Source organism: Ictidomys tridecemlineatus, chromosome 1 (genome assembly GCF_052094955.1).
Source record: "Ictidomys tridecemlineatus isolate mIctTri1 chromosome 1, mIctTri1.hap1, whole genome shotgun sequence".
Lineage (NCBI taxonomy): Eukaryota > Metazoa > Chordata > Mammalia > Rodentia > Sciuridae > Ictidomys > Ictidomys tridecemlineatus.
The window spans coordinates 170,045,333-170,065,372 of NC_135477.1; the positions used below are offsets into that span (position 1 = coordinate 170,045,333).

Here is a 20,040-nt window from a genome sequence, read left to right on the forward strand (position 1 = left end):
AGACCCTGTCTCTAAATAAAATATCTCAGAGGGCTGGGGATGTGGCTCAGTGATTAAGTCACTAATCACAGGAATGAACTATGTGTCAACTGTGTGCCAGGCACTATCTGCCTACTAGAGAAGCAGCAAAGAGCAAGTGGATGACCAGGATTTTAGTCATCACTGGGGACACAGGAGTGGGGGTATTTAAGGAAAAACAAATGAAGGAAAAGATGGAATCCCAATGGGCTTGACTGAGCAAAGTGAATAAGAGAAAAAGTGTCAGGAAAACAAGGACAATTATATATGTGCCACAAGGTATGGTGTCTGACATAGATCAAGAGCTTCATAAATGATAACTCAAAAAAATTTAAAAATATATAAGAATACCTCTTACTGAAAAGTCTCAGTAACTAAAAGCATCCACAGAACCAACCTGCATTGGCAATCGCCAATCCCATCAAACACTTTGCATCTATTAGTTAATGTATTGTACATTTCTTCAAAGGCAGCCGTACTTTACGTGAGAATACGATTCCACAAAGTGCAGGGCTGCCCCTCCTCAATGCCATTCATGAGGATCCCTTCTCAGTGATGGAGACCTTCTGCCAAGACTCAGCATAAGGCTCGTGCCAAGATACATATTTGCCCAATAAGCTGTAATGGTTTAATATATCGAGTTGAAAATTCACCATTTGTATTTACTACGTTATGCGAATTAATCCTGTATTCTGAAACTATCATTAGGGCTGCTTTCAGTATAATTAATCAGCATGGCACATCTTGAAATTATTCTGTATGAAGAGAGTGAAAGCCGCTCAGGCCCCTAGCATTCTGTTGGTAAAGAATTTAATTGCAAGATGTGCTGCTTGTCAAAACAATATAAGTACATCCAAGACAGAGGGTGGGGGACTGTGGGGAAGAAGAGGGAAGAGGAGACTGGATTCCCTCCTTATGTAATTGCCTTTAAACAGCAGACTGAAATGGTAGAGGCTAGCCATGTGTTTTAAGAATTTCCTAATCATACTCTACAACATGTTTATTTAGGGATATCATGTCTCTTCACACACACACACACACACACACACACACACCCAAATTCTCCAAAGTTTCTACAACTAATTAAGAAGAAGAAAAAAATAATCATGAGGTCATTATCCATGTTGTCATTTTTTAAAAGAAAAACACATTTTAAGTGGAAACTTAGGATGAATAACCTGATGGATTCTTCTATCTCCTGTCCAAGACTAAGTGAAAGAAGATTGCTTGTCACCTCGGATAAACATGAGTTTGAGTAGGCTGTTCCCTCTGCTCAAAACCCTTTCTGACTCTTGTCATCATGATTTATAGTTGTTCCTTGGTATCTGTGGGGAATTGGTTCCAAAAATCTCTCCCATGGATGTTCAATCCCTATGTAGAAAGAGGTATTTGCATCTAAACTACACATATTCTCCCATATACTTTAAGTAATCTCTAGATTATAACACGTAGTACAGTGTGAATGCTACATAAATAGTTGTTGTACACCAGTATTTAGATAATAATGACAAAAAAACTACACATGTTCAATACAGATGCAGATTTTTTTTCCAAAAATTTTCCACCTCTGATTGGTTGAATCGGCAGGTGCAGAACATCTGGATATGAAGGATCAACTATACTCCTAAGCTGATAGTACTGAGCTTAGACAGTAGCTTCTCTCCCTTCCCACAATTTTTTTCTCTTTCCTGATATCTTGCTTAATTTTCTTCATAGCAATAATTACAATTTCTGGTTATTTGTAATTATTCGTTTTTACATGTCTTCATTGTGGCCCCTGATGGAAATTATTCCTAAGACATTCCTTTTGTCTTCTTGTGCCACTCAAGGAGATGTCAGCAGGCCTCTCTGGGGATGTAGGTGGCCTTGTGACTGACTTCCAGCCAATGGAAGGTGAGCAGGTTTGACAAGGACCAATTCTAAGCCAAGGTTTTTAAGATGTTCATGTTCCCCCTTTATGGACCCTTCACCCTTCAGCTCGCTCAGTGAAGACAGAAAGGCTTCAGGGGAGAGAGACATACAAGATCCCAGGTCCCCAGATCACTTGAAGGCCAGATCTACTTATTGAGGCAGGATCAACTGCCACTTACCATTATCTAAGCAAGAAATAACCTTCTATGTGAGCCATTAATATATTCTTTGGTCTACTTATTATAGCAGCTGATATTATCCTTAAAAATGGACCCCAACTGAAACAGAGGTTTCATTATGGCAAAGACTTTTTCTTGTTCGTGACAATAGACTTTATAGTATTTCAATACTATAAAGTGCATGCATTCATGCATGCACAAGTACATATTACTTCTATATTCATATATACTGTTGTCATAGATGAAGCATTTATATATGAACACAGATTTACAAGTGATGGAAAAACTTTGTAGAACAGAGATGATAAATTTGGAAATCTATGCTTTACTTCATAGTCTCCAAGTATCCTGGTATCTACACCATGATGACAAATAGAATCCAATTCTTGTCCCTCCACTCACTATCCTCATTCTGCCAGTCCAAACAAGGAAGGCTATGGATAAGAATTTAATTCTTCACCTTGAATTGTCTGGCTCATGTCAGTTAAAACCCAGACCTGTGATTTTTACCCAGTCCACTGACATTAGCATCTTTTTAGTGTCAAGATGAAGAAACAGGCTCCTTGAGTCGCACCAAATTTCTCCCTGTGTCATGGCTGTTTCCATCCCCAACTTCACCTGCTCTCCTGCCTCTACCCTTCCCCACACCAACAAGAACTGAAGGAAGCCTGTATCCAACTGTTGTATTTAAGCCAGTTTGTCGCCCTAATCACAGTCTAGGGATTTAAAAAAAAAACATCCATTAGAAATTAAAAAAAAAAAAAAAAGATCATACCAGATTTTCTACAAGGTTTATGCCATAATGCCTTAAAGTATGAACACCGCCGGGCTCTGCGGAAAGTGATTAATTTCTTGAAAACACTCAGGTCACAGTAATTGACATGACCTGTGTAATTAAGCAGTCTCTGTTTACACACCAGAAGCCCAGGCGCTGTGAGGCTGAGTTTGCTTGACAGAATGTCTTTACATGTCAGGGGATCAACAACCTTTCTTCTGTCCTCCTCAGTCACCTACACAGGCCCCTGATTGCTGCTCAGAGGAGACACGCTCTGGCATTGCCGTGTGAAGATCAGGCTGGCCTGGGACGCATACAGAATACGTGGAGAGAAGAACAGCCACTTAATAGGCGACGGAGGGTGTTTTCCATCTGATGTCTGCAGGACTCGGGTTTTCAGTATCACTGGTAAAAGCCACATTGAGATGTATAGAGTAATCCAGAGTGTTTTTGGTTTTTTGTTTGTTAGTTTGTTTGTTTCATGACAAAAAGAAAGTCTCTCACTCTCCCTCAAAGGCAACAAAAATATTTGGAATCAGTTTCCCAATTCCCGGGCTGTGAGGAAAGTGACGGAAATGATTTGCCCTGTTCCTAAGAAGCCTTCCTCCAGTGTCATCATGACACATCTGTCAGCTGTCAGCTGTGACGGCTGCAGAGAAGGCTACCTTTCCCTCTGTTCTGTCCTGAGACTTGGGACAGCAGAGCACTCTGCAGTGTCTGAGGCTGCTTTGCTCAGGCCTCATGGAGAACTGGCCCAAACCTCCCCAGTGAGGTGAAGCTGGCTGCTGCTGACCTCAGATGAACTCCTGTCTCTAAAGTTCCTTCAGATATAAAGTGACCCATGCTGCAGCTCCCTTCTGGAACAATGTGCAGGCCCTTCCCCTTCTGGGCAACCCCACCCCACCTCAGCTGGGGCTATTTCAATGTCCCTCATACAGATGGTATCTTGAGACTCCATTAGGGCAAATGCCCTTTGAAAGCCCCTCTCTAGGTTTCCTGGGATCCTGGCATTGAATTGTAGGTAGTCCCATGGCTCCTGGGTGGAGCCCATATCGCCCACAGGGATCCTCCTACAACTCTGGAAAATTTCTTTATTGTTCCTAAGCACCAGGTAATAACTGAGTGGGTCAGCTGGCCTGGGCTGCACCACCGCCTCACCACTGAGTAGGTTCATAGCTTTGGGCAAACTGCTTAACTGCTCTAAGCCCGCTTTCTCATTTATTAAATGGGAGTAATTCATATTTGCATGTTCTTAACAGGGATACTATGAAGATAATCAGAACTCACATAAAATGCTTCACATAGCATCTCTCACAAAATAAGTCCTTAAGAAATGTTATCTTCATCATCACCACTGATGTCCGTGAATGTACATTGAGGCGGACACATGGACACAAGTATATGGAGCACATTGAACGTAGGCACTTACATCAGCAGTCATATGCCCCGTGCATCATGCAGTTAGGATTGGACCTAATGCAGTGACATGGGGAAGAGAAGCCGGCTTCATATGGATTCAGAAAAATAAAAAATTAAAAAATGAGGATGACTCTGAATTCAGTTTGGGGCTTACGAACTGAACTCCAACACACATCTGGAAAGCTAGACCTGAACCTGGGTGCCAGGTCTCAGAGCCCCTCATTCCGGAGTCCTCACTGCACAAATAGCAGTTAGGAGGCCAGGAGTGGAAAAGATGCTTAGGCGAGCCTGTAACACGAGGAGAGGACTGGACCCCCAAAGAAAACCTGGAGATCGCCAGTACTCACAGGAAGGCAAAGAGCATCCCTCGGAGGGGGTTGAGGATGGTGAATGATGACCTAGAATGCAAGGGAAAAGAGATCCCAGAAGGATGGAGTGAGTGGCCACCACGTGAAATGATGAGAAGAAGGTAGAAGGAAAGAGTCAAGGAAGAAAAGTGATTGGAGGAAAATGTTGCCTGGATGAGGGATTTTAAAGTTTTGCCTGTCTTGAGGCAATTCGACCATTCTCTGATAGTAGAAATATCACATGTCCACATGTAAAAGAGCAAGTGCTACTTGAGTAAAAATAATAAGTGAAGAAATGTGTCAATGTAAAGAGATACAATATAAAATGAGTTGATGTTCATCCTGCCAAAGGTTTCTCTTTTCCCTCCTGGAAGGTAAAGGAGGGGGAGGTAAAGAGAGCAAGTTGAACCTGAGATCTAATAAGGAATTCATCAAGACTTACAGGGAGAGGCTCAGCTCGTCTTCAGCTCAAGAGCTGACTCCAAGGTAGCTGATCCTAGGAAGAAAGGTCTGTCTAGGGGTTGTTTAGGAATCAGAGGCAAGAGCTTTGCAAGTTTCAAATAAATCAGACTTATCTGAAGGTCAGTGTGGACCTTGTATCAGGCAGATCTCGGAGCTAATCAAAGGATGCATTCTCTGAGACTCTAGCAGGATCTCCAGAAAGAGCTGGTCAGAAGTCATCAGGTATAGGACATTTTGCCTCTCTGTCCCCCACCAGGGTATATTTAGTAACATAAGAAGACATTTTGGTGTTCATACTTGGGGAAGGGGGCTATTCTCTACTGTTGTCTAATAAGTAAAAGCCAGTTACACTGCCAAACCTCCCTCATCGCACAAGACAACACGCTCCCTGAAGAGAACTGTCCAGTCTGAAATGTTACTGTGCCCAGGTTAAGAAACTCTGGACTGCATTAATAATAACATGTCATTGGTTTATTACAAAGATTTTTCTCCAAAGGCTTACATTTATATTTTATCACTTACAAATTACTTATGTATGCAAAATGTTTTCTTTCTTTTAGATGTAGTGAAATAAGCAGAATCATCCTTCCAACTTCATATTAAAACTAAGAATTTTGAGCCCCTGAAAGATTACAAGAAATTTCCAGAAATATAACTTGTGCCTCCTCATTTCAATAGCCCTCTACTAAGCAAAGAATAACTATTTAATGTGCAAAAATAAAACTTTCTAATCACTCAAAAAGAGCAGACTGAATTGGCTTCGCATCCTGTGAGAAAGATATATTCTTATAACTCAAGGCTTGTAGACCATCTTCTTAGCAGGTCCTACAAAGTTCTTTGCAAATGCTCTTTTGGGTCTTCAATGTTACCAAAGGCCATCCAATTCTGCTGCCCTGAGAAGTACAGGAAAGTTGATCTTTGGATTCATGAGCATTATACATGTTTATTAGAATACATTATTTTGAAACTAGATGATATGTAACTATGATGATATGTTCCTAACTCTAGCTCCATCAAAAGAGCTATATGGGGCTTGGGCTGGGGCTCAGTGGCAGAGCACTTGCCTAGCATGTGTGAGCCACTAGGTTTTATCCTTAGCATGGCGTACAAAAATAAATAAAATAAAGGCATGCTTTCCATCTTCAACTACAAAAACAATTTTTTTAAAATTAAAAAAAAAATGACTTACATGGCTCACTCAAGACCAAAGCAAAATACAAAACAGCATACCCTAAAACTCAACCTCAAGTAGCAAGACGTAGCAACACATGTATGGTTTCACTAGCTTAATCGCAAAGCTAATTCCAGCACAGCACAAAATGTCCTCTGTGTGAACCAGAGGCACCTCAGTTTACTAACAGGGTCAAGGTTAGGGTTAGGGTTAGGGAAACATTTTTCTGAGAAACCAGGAATCTTTGGATTCTCTTCATTTATCTGCCAAAACAAAAGGTAGTGAGGCCAAAATTACTTTACAGAAATCCTTCAGAATTTCAGGGAAGAATGCCTTTTATTGTATATGTTCTTAAATGAGACTAGTAAGTCTCACCTCCTAAAAACATCTAAGAGATATTGACAGATGCAGTCAATGTTCAAAACCCTCCCTTTCTCCCATTAGAGAATGTGTAGCTAAATTTTTCCAAGAGTCTCTCAGAGAGAGAGTACCTTGCCATCTACATTTAAAGCTGACTAAATGGACATAAGGGCACACTTCAGACATCGTATTATTTCTCCGATGGAGTGAATAAGCACACACGATGTATGGGTCATTACTCTGATGAGGAAACTAACATTGAACATGGAAACAAGTTACCCATAAAATTAGATGGAGAGCAACACAAGGGTCTGTAACTTAGCTACTGGAACTGAGGTCCATGGTTCTGGCATCACCTGGGAGCCTGTTAGAAACATAGACTTCCAACCCCACCCTAGACCTCAATCAACATTTTAACAAGATCCCCAGAGGGTGCTCAGCAATTTCAAGCCAGAGAAGCACGGTGTCTAGAATTCAGCAACCTTTCTGAAAGCCCAAGTACCATGTTGTTTCCTTGTAGTTAACTCATTTATTTTGGCTTCTTTGCCCTTTCATAAATGCAAATTCTGTGAGGTGGTGGCAGATCTGACTGAGGCTTGAGGAGATTTATATCTGCTGGGCAAAGACATTTCTGAAATAGAACTGAGTTATCACCCTTTCTGCTCTAGACACCTAGTTTCTTAGGGGTTCCATTTATAATAGGCAACTCCTGCTAACTTTCCAAGTTTGAAAGATAGAAGGAAAAGGGGACTGTAACTGTAACAAAGAAAACTTTACCAATTTTATTCTTTATTTTTATTTACTGGTTTTCTACTTATAAAATTTAGGGGTTAGAATGTATCATATCTATATACTTTCCTGAATCCGTGTGTGTTTTGCATGGAGTCCTAACCCAGCTCTGAGGGTACCACCATCTGCACCAGAGAACGCAGGTGGAACAGCCCCAATTCTTGGCAGATGAAAAAAACTCTAGACTACAGACACCTGGGGACCAAGGGCCCCACCTGCTCTTCACCTCTCCTCTTGGGAGACAGCTAGACTCTGAATCTTCGGCTCTCACCCTCTCCCAATATTCATGTCATTAATAAGATTTAAGACCGATAAGGTCAACGCACCTGGAATCTCCGCATGTCACGAGGGTTTCCCGCATTCTTTAGGCAATTCTGGTTGCATTTGAGAAAAAATTTCAAGAAGAACCTGTGAAGAAACAAATCATCATGATTAGAATTTCAGTTCTGATACGGGGGGGCAAAAAAGTAAGGGAGTTGCTTCTGGGTCGTGTTTTCTATTGATTTTACTCATTTTCTGAAATATTCAGAATGATGTCACAACCAGGATTTTACTTGGGCACTCATCTTTTGTTATGGATCCCAGCTGGACCTTCTTGATGAAGGGAACACCCTGGATACTGCCAGCAGATCTCTCAAAAGAAGTGAGTCCCCAAGGAAGTAGTTTCACTCGTGTGGGAGAAGTTCTTCACCATAATTTAAGGGAGGTTCCAAGAGGATCTAATTGGTGGAGAATTCTCATAGTCCCTGAACACAACATGTAATTTAAACCTTTTAAATTCACAGATGAGGAACAGCAAAATACGTGCAGGATGAATGCAAGGATATGGTGAACACTTCATCCCAGCATCTCCAATTAAAACGTCCTAATTAGTTGTATCCCAAAGTGGATAGAACTCACATACTGACTGAGCTCCTTTAACTTCTCAAGTATCTCCTGAATGTTTTTCTTATACTGCCAGCTGTAGACAAAAGCTATTTGTGATGGACTAAGGAGCTTCCTGACTCCTGCTACCTCGGTTTCTGAATTGGTTCTACAGTGAAATCCCTGGATTTTAATTGGTAAAATGACCAAAGGGTCTAATTTGGCAAGAAAAATCCCAGCTCTACTGGCATAAGTATTAATAGCACCTGTTTTAATGCTCAGAAACTTCCTGTTATGGGTGATACATTACATGGTCACCCAGTAATTTTCTGAGTTATTTCTTATATAACCATCATAGTTGTTAAATTCCATGAAGGCAGCAAGTATTAAAGAATGCACATTCATGTTGGCAACCTACAGGCAAACCCCACTCTCTTCTCTGTTTCAGGTGGAGAAAGATTTTTATAGTCATCTAAGTTCTGCAATCCATTTTACTTTTAGACCTAGATATACCTATGAATTTCAGGACCAAAGATTTTCAAAAAATGTCAGAATGCATTAAAATACTGGTCAATTACATTTTTGAGGAATTCTCTTTTCTTTACATTTTTCCCATTATTACACTGGATTAAAATCCCCACCTTGATCCAAGCAACTTGTGAAGAACTATCACTTCATGATGTCCCCATTTGATTAGCTCAGAGCACAATGTCTATCAACCCCCACCCCCACCCCTGAGGTCTCCATCATAAGTGTACTGCACAAAGAGTCACTGAGATCAACCAATTTCTGAATACTAATCCAAGAAAAGTCCCAGAGGAACCCACCTCTTCCCTGGTCCTTCATTTGTTTTTCCATATTTTTTATTGGTGCATTCTAGTTGTACATAATGTTGGAATTTATTGTTACACAATTGTCCATGCAATCAGTACAATAATATAATTGGGCCAATATCATCCCCCTTTTCCCTTTCCTCCTTCCTTCCCACTCCCTGGTCTTTTAGCATCTGCCAAGATGGAAGTATGGTGTGGGAATAACTCTTCAAAGAGAAACAATGACTTTTTCAACCAAAGGAATAAGATTTTAAAATGCCAACATCATTCTTGAAATGGCTCTTTCAACATTATGAAAACTTTGACAGTCCATCAGTGACAGCATCTCTCCTTCCAGGCTCTCTCCACAGAGGCCCAAACCTATCCACTTTTTATCCAAGATGAATGACTCCAAAAACACAGCTGAAGTCCAGCTATGTGCAAAGAAATCCAACTCAGGACCCCCTTCCCAGTGAAGGGTGACACTGCTACTACCTTGAGTACTCTTTCAAGACTTGGGAAATTCTCTTCTGTTGAAAGAGGACCTGAGGCCATCTTTTGCACTGTCCCATTCCTCTGAGCTCTCCAAAGTCGATCCTACAGAGCTCATGTGATTTTCATAAATCATTTAGTATGGTGATCTGGTGGTAGGGAGTCCCCCATATTACTGGTGCTCCATCTATGCCCAGGGACACCTGAGATGCAAAAACTAGTGGCTTCCTTCAAGTATGGCTAGGTAGAAAGGTACATATGAAAGCCACCCCAGGCCTTAGAAAAGACAGATGACCGTTATGTTGACATGACAGTTGGGGTGGGGTGATGGAAAAGCCATGAACTTTAAAAATGCCCTGAATGAAATTCACACCCTGACTCTGCCAGGTGCTTCCAAGCTCAACTTCAACTTTTCTTGTCTATAAAACTGGCATAATAGGGTTTTTATCCCTAGATAATGATAACCTCTAACACATGGGAAGCATGGGGATGGTGGCAATAATGATAACAATGACTTCCACGTAGTGCTGCTTCCCAGGAGCTCAGTACACTGCTAAGAGCTTCAAACACGCTTCCCACTTAATCCTCCTAAACAAAACCTCTGCTATTTTAACATAGAGAAATGAGAAGATAACCAGGAAAGTTAAATAACTGGCTCAAAGGTGAATCAGTGTGAATTTAGAGTTCAAATTTACACAGGGCGATTTACACAGGGCGGCTCCAGAGCTGCTAAAAGTTCTAGTATTACTAAAACTATCATAGCTCTTAACCATCATGCTACTGGAGTTTTAGTCATAATAGAGGTGGTGCAGTAATGATGTTAGTAGCAATTGTACCACTGATAGCAAATGTATGATAATAGCAACAGTACTATTAAGAGTAAATAAGGGTATCACTAAGAGATGATCAGTAGGATTATTTGCATAGTGGCAGAGTGGACATGATGTAGGGAGACATCAGTGCCATTCTCCCTCCACGGGGGCCCCCTGCCTGCTTCCCTGAGGTTGGTAATATTTGCTGCCTGTGTGTGTTTAAGCCATTTGAGCCCAGAACCGACAGCCAGCTTCAAGTTGTGTTAGAAGGAGCTGTCAGCACACCCTCTAGCATCTTCGAGTCAGACAACTGCTAGCCACCAAGAGGGGGCCCATCTGGTGCCAAAATGGATTTTGAAAGACAGGCAAACAGGACACTAGCTCTGCCAGAGAGAAACAGAATCAAGGGAGCAGGGGATCTTCTGCCTCAAAAGATGAGCAGGGCAAGGCGCCTGTCAGCAGCCCATCGTTAGCACAAAAGCTATGCCGGGCACACACCAGATCCCCATTACCCGAGGCTGCCCCGCCACTTGGCCTGCTGGCAGAATCCCCTGCCCACCCCCTCCGAAGCGGATCACTTGCTGAAATTGAAGTCTTGACCATCTGTCGTGGGGAAGACACAGCCGTCAACTGGTGCCTGGGGCCTCACACAAGCCCTTATGTGGCAAAGACACACCGAAGGGCCAATTCTTTTGGGAAAAGCCAGTCCTCCCCCAGGGAGAGCCTCCGTAATTCTCTCAAAGTTTTCCCCTAAGTAGAAGCCAAGTGTCTGACCCGTTCGGATCACACTTCCTTAAAGGAACTGAGAAGGGTCAGGAGCAGTTAAAAATATCCTCACCGAGAGACAGAGTTAGACAGGGCACACAAATTTGAGGGATGATTTATTGGGCTAAATGCATCAGGAGTTTAAAACCCAGGGGCACGGCACGTGCATGTCTGCTGGCCTTCAGAGAGGATCTCAGATTCTGAAGGGGCTCTTAACAAGGTGGAGGTGACTGTAACTCAAAACCTCACTTTTGTCTAAGGAATTGCTGCATTTTGTGTTGTCGGTGTGTTTGATAAAGTGTTTTTCAGGAGAAAGAGTGTGACCTCTTCACCCCAAGGGTGGAAAACTGACCCACAGTGGGATGAAGACCTTACTGACCCTGTAGAGTTCCAAGGAGTTTCAGAAACTCCAGGACACACAGCCCCACTGGGATCAAACTACTTTTAAATTCAGGTGTTCTTTTTGAGGGGCTCCAGGGGTAGTTTGCAAGAAAACCAATACTTTTTGTTAACTTTTGATACACTGTAACATCATCCTCTGTGCAGTGTGTTATTATTCAAAGAATCTAAATCCCCAGCATCTCACTGAATCCTCACAGAAGTCCTATCAATTAGGCATGCTGGGAATTAGCAAACGCATCTGAAAGGCAAGACAACAAAGACTCAACAAAACTGAGACACGGTCAAAAAACTAATCTCCTAGATTACGAACAGGACTAGTCATGGTGTAAGTTTTCTGTGAATCATAGGACTTTCTAAGTGACCTTAACCAACACTTAGCCTAATCTCATTTTGCATGAGGAACATAGGGGATGGGACAGTGTTCAGTAGTTCAGAGTGGTTACAAGAGGGAGAACAGTACTCCCCCATCCTGACCTCTAGTTTATGATCTTTTTCAGAGTGACGAGACCTTTTCAAAAGCCCATCCAACGCAAGCTCAACACTTGAGCTCTTGAACTTTTCAGTTCACTTCAATTAAGGAGAGTGACAATCATAAAACCAAAAGTGACATCGTATTAAAAGTTGTGTTTAGGTTCATCAGTCAGACGTAGGACATTAGTCCATCACTGAACTAAGTGATCCAGACACACAGATTGCAGGACAAAATTTCCTATTCGATGATATATTGGTATCACATTTTACCAGCCAACAGCTGGTCAGTATTTAGCTTGAGCACTGTATGCTTGCTAGCTTCTATGCAACTAGTAAGGTACTGGAGAGCAAAAGGTAACTCTGGACTCCTTCAAAAGGAGAATTGATCAAATTCACCAGCAGGATCAGACTCATCATTATGATATATAACAACAACAACAAAAACCCGCCTCTGTATACACAATGTTTGGTTTGGGACCCAGACAGAATCTAGGACCTCCAGAAAGATAGAAATAGGAGCATTCTATAATAAGGACAACCATGGAGTGTGCTACAATAAGACAAATGGATATGTTTCATCAATTCCTTGAACCTCAGTGGCCTCAATAAAATGTGGCAATAACAGTAGCTCTCCCCTGGGACCACTGGGCAGCTCTCATTATGATCTCAGCTTGACTGCATAACAAATTGTGTGACTTGAGACAAATTATTTAATCTCTCTGTGCCTCACTTTTCTCATCTGTAAAATGGGGAAAAGAACAGAACTGACTTTTGAGAAGTTTAGTGAGAATTTAAAGGAGATGCCTAAGTTGAGGATGATAATTGTTCCTGGTACAGAGGAAGCAACAATTCTTATCACCATTTATCCCTGGAAACTGCACACTGCTGAGCAGTCAGAGAGGCTGAGATTTCAGAGATGAGAAGTATGATTCTCTTTGTAAATGTTAAGGTTTAAGAAAAGAAGCCAGACCTCATGTACCTAGTGAGAACTACAGGTTTTGCCGAACGACCTACAAAGAGAAAGAATCGCAATAACGACTACAGCAGCTTTACACATAAAGGAAAGAAGTAGGGGCTTAAATCATGGAGGACTCCAGCTAGTCAGAACTGAAGGGCACACACAGTAAAACTGTCCATTAGGCTCCAGCTTGTATGTCGTTAATTATTATGCAAAGCCCTGCAATGGATCCAGGCTGAGCAGGTTGAGATTTTACCTTCCTCAACCCACGTTCTAAAACATCACGTTTGGTTGTTTGCAGCAGCCCTCGTAATGGCCGGGCGGGAAAGAAAAAGCATCGGGGCACCCCCACCAAGATATAAAACCCCCATTTGCAATCTTAAGACTCCCCGAAAGTTCCCTGACTTATGCCTGCAGATGGTTATGTGGCAGATGATCCTTCTCAAAGATATTCAGGACACGGAGGCACACTCTGGCCCGATGCAGGAAACAGCTGTGTGGCAAGAACTGTGGGTCCCTTCTGGGTGAAGTTCAAGCTGTTCACACACACACACACACACACACACACACCCGCGGGCGAGAGGAAAACGTCTCAGGACTAAGGGGACCTCTGCAGGAGCCTTTCCGTAGGCTGCGCCACCGCCTTGGCCGGGGCAAAGCACAGCACAGAATCATTCCCTGGTCAAGCCTACAGGCCACAACAACCAAGAGGTCTTTCCATGAGCATAAGGAATCTTCCCAATTGAACTTATTTAACCAGTATGCACCTATCGCCTCTCCTACCCAGTCCACCACAGCTGCCAGGGACGGTCTCAGAAATGCCACCGCTTCGTCAAAGAGGCAGAGCTCCATGAAGAGGCAGGCAGGAGTCCTTTGCCACTACCAAGAAAAATAGTTAGAAAGGCCAAACAGCTAGAGAGAGAAAACACTATTTTCAAAGTCAAAGAAAACTTTTTGGCTCCTAGGACACAGAAGGAGTCGGAGAGTACAGTTCATCCATGTGAAAATGATCCCCGGGAGTCTGCCAAAATCCCAGGGATGCCACCAGGGCAGGCTGAGGAGCAGGACCTGTGTAAGGACTGACCCCCTCTCCTTTTCTACACTGAAGTGCACTTCTGACAGGGACCTGGCCCCACAGTTCTGCTTACAAGGTGGGGAAGGGCAGGTCTTGGGGACCTTCTACTCAAATGAAGCAAAATCTGCCCGCAGAGGAAGGTGCGATGATGGCAGGCTGTGGCTCTATCTTGGGGATCCCAGGGGAAGAGCATGTGGTTGCCCCTATTCTTGGCCACTGACTTCAAGAAGTCTACCTTTTCCCTTGGCCAAGGTCTCTCAGATCTTGGGCATTTCTGGAAAGTGTTCTCAGCCTGGAGAGATGAACACGATCAGCTTGAAAAGGATTCATTACCTCAGAGCTCAGAGTTTGGCCCTGTTGAGGGGACATAGTTAGTGGCAAGGGTTTAGAAGAGGAAAAAAAAAAGGTGTTGGAATAGCAGAGAAGTTGACTAAAGAATTTAAAAATAGTTTTAAGGAAAAGGACCCAATGCAAATAGTTCTCCTTATGCTAGAAGTCAAATCTGAAGGTAGAGAAAAGGGTCAGGGCAGTGAGAGAAAACAGGAGGGAACAGGTAACCTGCAGACAGAGGGAGGTGAAGACATTGCAACTCCTAAGAAATGACACAAAGAAGGGAACTCAAAGTGAGGAAGATTTTTAACACTGACCACTGCTTACCTGGCCCACCTGATTTCCCTGGCAATGTCAGATTGGCCAGTAAGTGAGAAGGGATGAGACCTCCCATGCATCCTGAGCATCTCTGTGGCAGAGGAGGCATTGATCTTCAGGGAGAATCACTAACAAATACTCCCCAATGCCAAGGGTCTCTTGCCAGAATGCATTAAAGTCCACACTGGAGCTGGGCAGACATTTGAACTCGACCTGATAGTTTTATATGCACAGAAATGAGGCAGATCACAAAACCAAGCATTTGTCGGTCCTTCTTATGGCTTGGGACAGACCACAGACACGTTTTTCTTAAACTAATTCCATTATCAGGAAGACAATCCACAAGGCAACACAGAGCAATGAGCTCCTGCAGACCCAGGGACAGGTTCTGAGCACATCTATCTGAGTTACTGGTACAAATTCTTTCCCTGACTGGAAAAGATACAAGTGCAGGTGACAACTTTGCCTCAGTGACAATGTCCCACTCGACAAAGCCAAGCACAAAGAGTAAGGCAGGAAAGACCTCTATGCCTTCACTCTGTGGTTATTACAGCAAACGTGAACAAGATCACATATAAGCCCTGTTCTGAGTGCTTTACACACGTTAATTCACTTACTCCTCCCAACAGCTCTGTGAGATTCTATTTCTACTAGGATTTTACACATAATGCTACTGAAAGGTCATGTGATTTGCCCAAGGTTTCTCATCTAGAAACTGGTTAGAGCCAGGGTTTGAACGTAGACAGTTTGACTCCAAAGGATACATCCATTAAATACATTTCTTAGTTGATTGCATATATATATCATGATGGGGCTACAGAGCAGTGACCGAAATTTGGCTATAGTAATCATCACCAGATTCATTAAAATTTAGAGCTGAAGCCAACATTAAAATTTCTGGCACTTTCACTGGGATAATCCCAATTATACACTTTAATATGTTTCCATCCTGCTAGACCACTCTCACTCTATTTGTGACCCTCAAATGCATTTTAGTTGTAATGAAGGACCAGCAGATGGGTCTGAAACCACAGCCAAACCAAATATGGAGAATGATGGCCAAAGCAAAACCAGGTGACCTAGGTCTCTTGGGAGGAGTCAGTGAACATCATCTCAAGGATTTAGTTAAACTATATTTAGTGCTAAGTCCCACAGTCACTACCTTTGAATGTCTTATGCAGACAGAAAGCCACAGGTTGAAAATAAAACACTTTTGTTATCCTTTTCAATATACACATGTTGACAATTTTGAAACAGATTCATTTAGAAATCTGATGTTCAAATTTCACTGTTCCCTTCTAAAGACACAAAGGTTTCAATATTAATTTCCTCTGTGGAGGTGATGGATGCCATAGAAAGATCAAGAAGTTCAAGTGCACAGTAAATGAGGCACGGGGCTTTCCCCAAACTCTCAATTTACTATTCTTTCCAAGTCTTCATAAAAAATAAAGTTCATTGTCATTTATTTATCCACTGACTCAACCAACAAATCTTCCCAAAGAGCTCAACATGCTCCGAGACTCCCTTAATACCAATTGTATTAAGATCGCAATAACTTTAGTCCAAGTTTTTCTCCAGAAGAAAAATAAAAGAGAAGGAAGGTACTTAAATTCAAATTTCCAAGGCAACATTTGACTCTTAGAATGATAGAGTATTTGAATAACTGCCAATATTAATTCTAATTAATATTTAAAATATTAATCTGTTGTGGGTGTTCTAGCAAGGGCAAGGTCAGTGAATTCATATCATTTGCTAAAATAAAGAATGCTAGAATAGGAGGAGGACTTAGGATGATCCAGTCAGGTATTCTTAACCTTGATGGTTGACATGGGGTCCTGGGGTCAATAATACACCCCAGGCACTTTGCCTTATACTTGTCACCTCCAAGCACCCTCCACCCATCCAGGTGTGGCAAAAATGCACTGTTCCATGGGCCCTTCCCAAATGTCCCAGCTAGAATTAATCATTTCCACCTTTGCTGTGATAGCACTTGTCCCACATGTTCCTCACTCCAGGCTACTTGTGTAATCACCTGTTCGTCTATGACACTACAGCCCACGTGAGAGCCTCTCAGTTCCCATGGCACCTAGTACATCTGTGTACAGAAAGCACTGAAGAAAGAGCTGACTTAAATCAACTATAAATATTAATGGCAGTTAAGTTTGAATTATAGCATAAAGATTTTCTTTTCTTCTCATTTTCTTCTATATTTTCTGCATTGCTATAATAGGCATTGCTATAATGACAAAAAAAAAAACCACAACTTTGTTGTAAAACTTGGTCATCTTTCAGCACAGAACCTAGGAAATGTTGCTCCCATTTTGCAATGGATAAGCTAAAAAACAAAGTCTCTGTGCTCTAAGATTTTCTATTTAATTCAAACAAGGTAAGTTAAGAGCTATCCATCTCACACTCTGTAAATGATAGATCACTTATTAGTTTCATCCATGCATAATTCATAAAAGAGCAGATTTCACACCACTGATGTCCTTAATGTCCTGCTTCAAACTTTTTCAACATCAAAGTTTAACATATTTTCTCCAACTTAAACCTATTATTGTTCTTAAAGCACTTGTATATAGCCCAAAGAGACAAAAGGCCAACTATCTAATAGGAATGAATATGCCTCTGCAAAATTTTACTGGCCATTTTTTGACTTATTTCAAATCCACTAGCTAAAACTCTTAATGGCTTGCTATTTCATCATTCATCCTCCTTCCTTAGGTCATTCATTTATTCATTCAGTCAGACCTTCTTTCAATAGATATTTACTAAGCACTGACTATATCCAAACAAGTGCATGCAGAGGACAGCCGGTGCCTGCTCTGTACAAGCTCACTAACGTACGGTGTCCTCAGATCATCTTCATCAAAATTTCCTGGGAAATTTGCTCTGACAGAGACAGAATAGGAGACAAGGCTTTCAAGCAATTCTGGTGCATGTTCAAGCTTGAGAACTAATAGTTAATTGACTTCAAATAAATCAACGATAATGTCAGTCCCATGTGATAAGTGAAATGATGGAGTTTTATAAAAGCAAGAGTAAACTATAGAAAAGGGGTGCACCTCTCATCACGGTTCACTGAAATTTAGCACAAAAACTTACATCAAATCACTCCTGAGTAAAAAGATAAAATGAATTTCCCTTACCCATCCCTTCACATCACTAAGAAAGAAAAGGGGATCCAAGCTTGACTGTGAAGGCTGATAGTTCACCAATTTTTGCTTCAAGGGGGAAAGAAAGAAAACTCACTTTTCTACAAAGACAAAGGGGGGGAGGGAGAGATGGAGGGAAGGAAGAAAGGGGAAAAGAAGAGGAATTAGGTGAGAAAGCTTTTCCTTAGGAAAAAGGTACAGAATAGAAGGATGAAAATTATTTTAAATCATTATCACCCTCTAAATAATCCCACCCTATGTGTCTATTCACTTTTCCTGACACACATACTCTGGTCCCAACCTCAGCCTCTCTCTCCATGTGCTGCCTGTATCACAGGGGCTCACACAATATGGGAATGATGAATTTAATTTAAGCAATGGCTTCCATCGAAAAATATCACTGTACCCCAACACATCACACAAGCTGAGTTCAGATAAAAACAAGTGACTCCTTAATTTGGATTTAAAGCTCAGGACCAGACTTCAAATAAAAATAACCAGGGAACATTGTGCCCACAGAGCACTGGCAATAATCTCATGAGCTCCCAATTATTCCAGTTCATATTATTGACGATCCAATAAGTCTGTATGTTCTAGTCCATAAAAATATAAGAAGAAATTTATCATTTGAAATCAGAATGCAAAATAGAGCCTGACACTTTATTAGCCACTATTTCTCATGATATCATAAGGATGCTGATGGAAAATGAAACCCAAGCGATATAATAGACAAACAATGACACCATTTAGTCTTCAGAGGGTACTTTGTAGCTCACAGGTCACTCCCTTGCCCTCCCCACAACATGTCACTCTTAAACAGCCTCAGTTTGAACCAGAAACATGGGAAACAAAGCTCAAAAAAGGTTTTACTTTATTGCAAAAAAAAATTGTCCATCATTTAATAAAATAAATAATGCTAGAATATCAGGAAGACTTAGAAATGTCTAGTCCACGTATTCTTAGCCTAGAGTCTATGGATGGTCAACATGGTGTCCTTGAACCCTCCAACAATGCATGAAAATTTGTGCACACATGTTTTTCTGTGGGATGTCTTCAAGGGTTTCACAAGTCTGTGGAAAGAATTCATGAATTGACTGCCCAGAATCTTTGATCTCCTACTTTGGTAACAGTTCTCCATTCTCTTTTTGGAACTTTTCTCTCACTCAAGAATCCTTGCATTTCAGTGGCATGGACCTATGCCACACTTGGACCAGAGAGGTACACTGGGTCAGGGTATCACATGCCCCAGTGAAATGATTGCTTTAGAGATGGGCAAGTGTCCCAAATTCAGTCAACCAGGCCCAGTCTGAGCTAGTCACAGGACCTCTGTTTGAGTAGCTTAAAAAGAGATGAATTTCCTTCTATTGGAGTTGAACTGGAAAGAAGAGAGGCTGAATTGCTGGGAAATTCAATATATTAGAGAGGAATCCATAATAGAATATAACCCGTCCATATCCCAGGGCCATCAGAGAGCAAGTAAACACTGAGAGAGGGGGAAGAGGGGTGGAAGGGAGAGGTCACATCCTACAATGCCCTTCAAGAAAGTTGGGTTGAGATGGAGATGAGGACAAAATGATTACATTGAGAATGCAGCAGGAGAAGAGAGGGTCTCAAGAAATAACACATGTGAAAGAGCAAGATTACCCACAAAAATTCTGGCAACTTTCCTACTTGACAACTTCAATGTCCTATGGCCTCCTCTCAGGTCACAATCTCATATTCAGTATACCTTATTTAAAATATTTAGGACAAGAATTATTTTAGATTTTAGATTTTTTCAGATTTTGGAATATTTACATATACATATATACATAATGAAGTGTTTCAAAAATAAGACCTAAATCTAAACAAAAAACCATTTACATTTCATAAACAACTTATCAGCCTGAAAGAAATGGCTTTTTTCATAGTTGCTGTTTTTGGTTTTTTGCTTTTTAGTTCAATAGCTTTACCATTGAGCTACATTCCAGTCCTTTTCAACTTTTTTTTTTTTTTTTTACTTTGAGGCAGATTCTTGGTAAGGTACTTAGCATCTTGCTAAATTGCTGAGGTTGTTCTCGAACTTGCATTACTCCTGCCTCAATTTCCTAACTTGCTGGGATCACAGATGAATGCTACCATGCCTGGCTTAGGTAATTTGATACAATACTTTTAG

The 20,040-nt window shown here is 41.5% G+C and overlaps 1 protein-coding gene across 15 annotated transcripts in view; it reads right to left on the bottom strand.

The window, feature by feature from the left end:
• The window catches only part of Ebf1 (EBF transcription factor 1), a 400,988-nt gene that overhangs the window by 154,942 nt on the left and 226,006 nt on the right, over positions 1–20,040 (bottom strand). For all 15 annotated transcript variants that reach the window (XM_078051753.1, XM_078051755.1, XM_078051738.1 and 12 more), the window contains exon 7: positions 7,758–7,839. In XM_078051753.1, the coding sequence (XP_077907879.1) occupies positions 7,758–7,839 (82 nt within the window). The remainder of the gene's footprint in view (positions 1–7,757; positions 7,840–20,040) is intronic.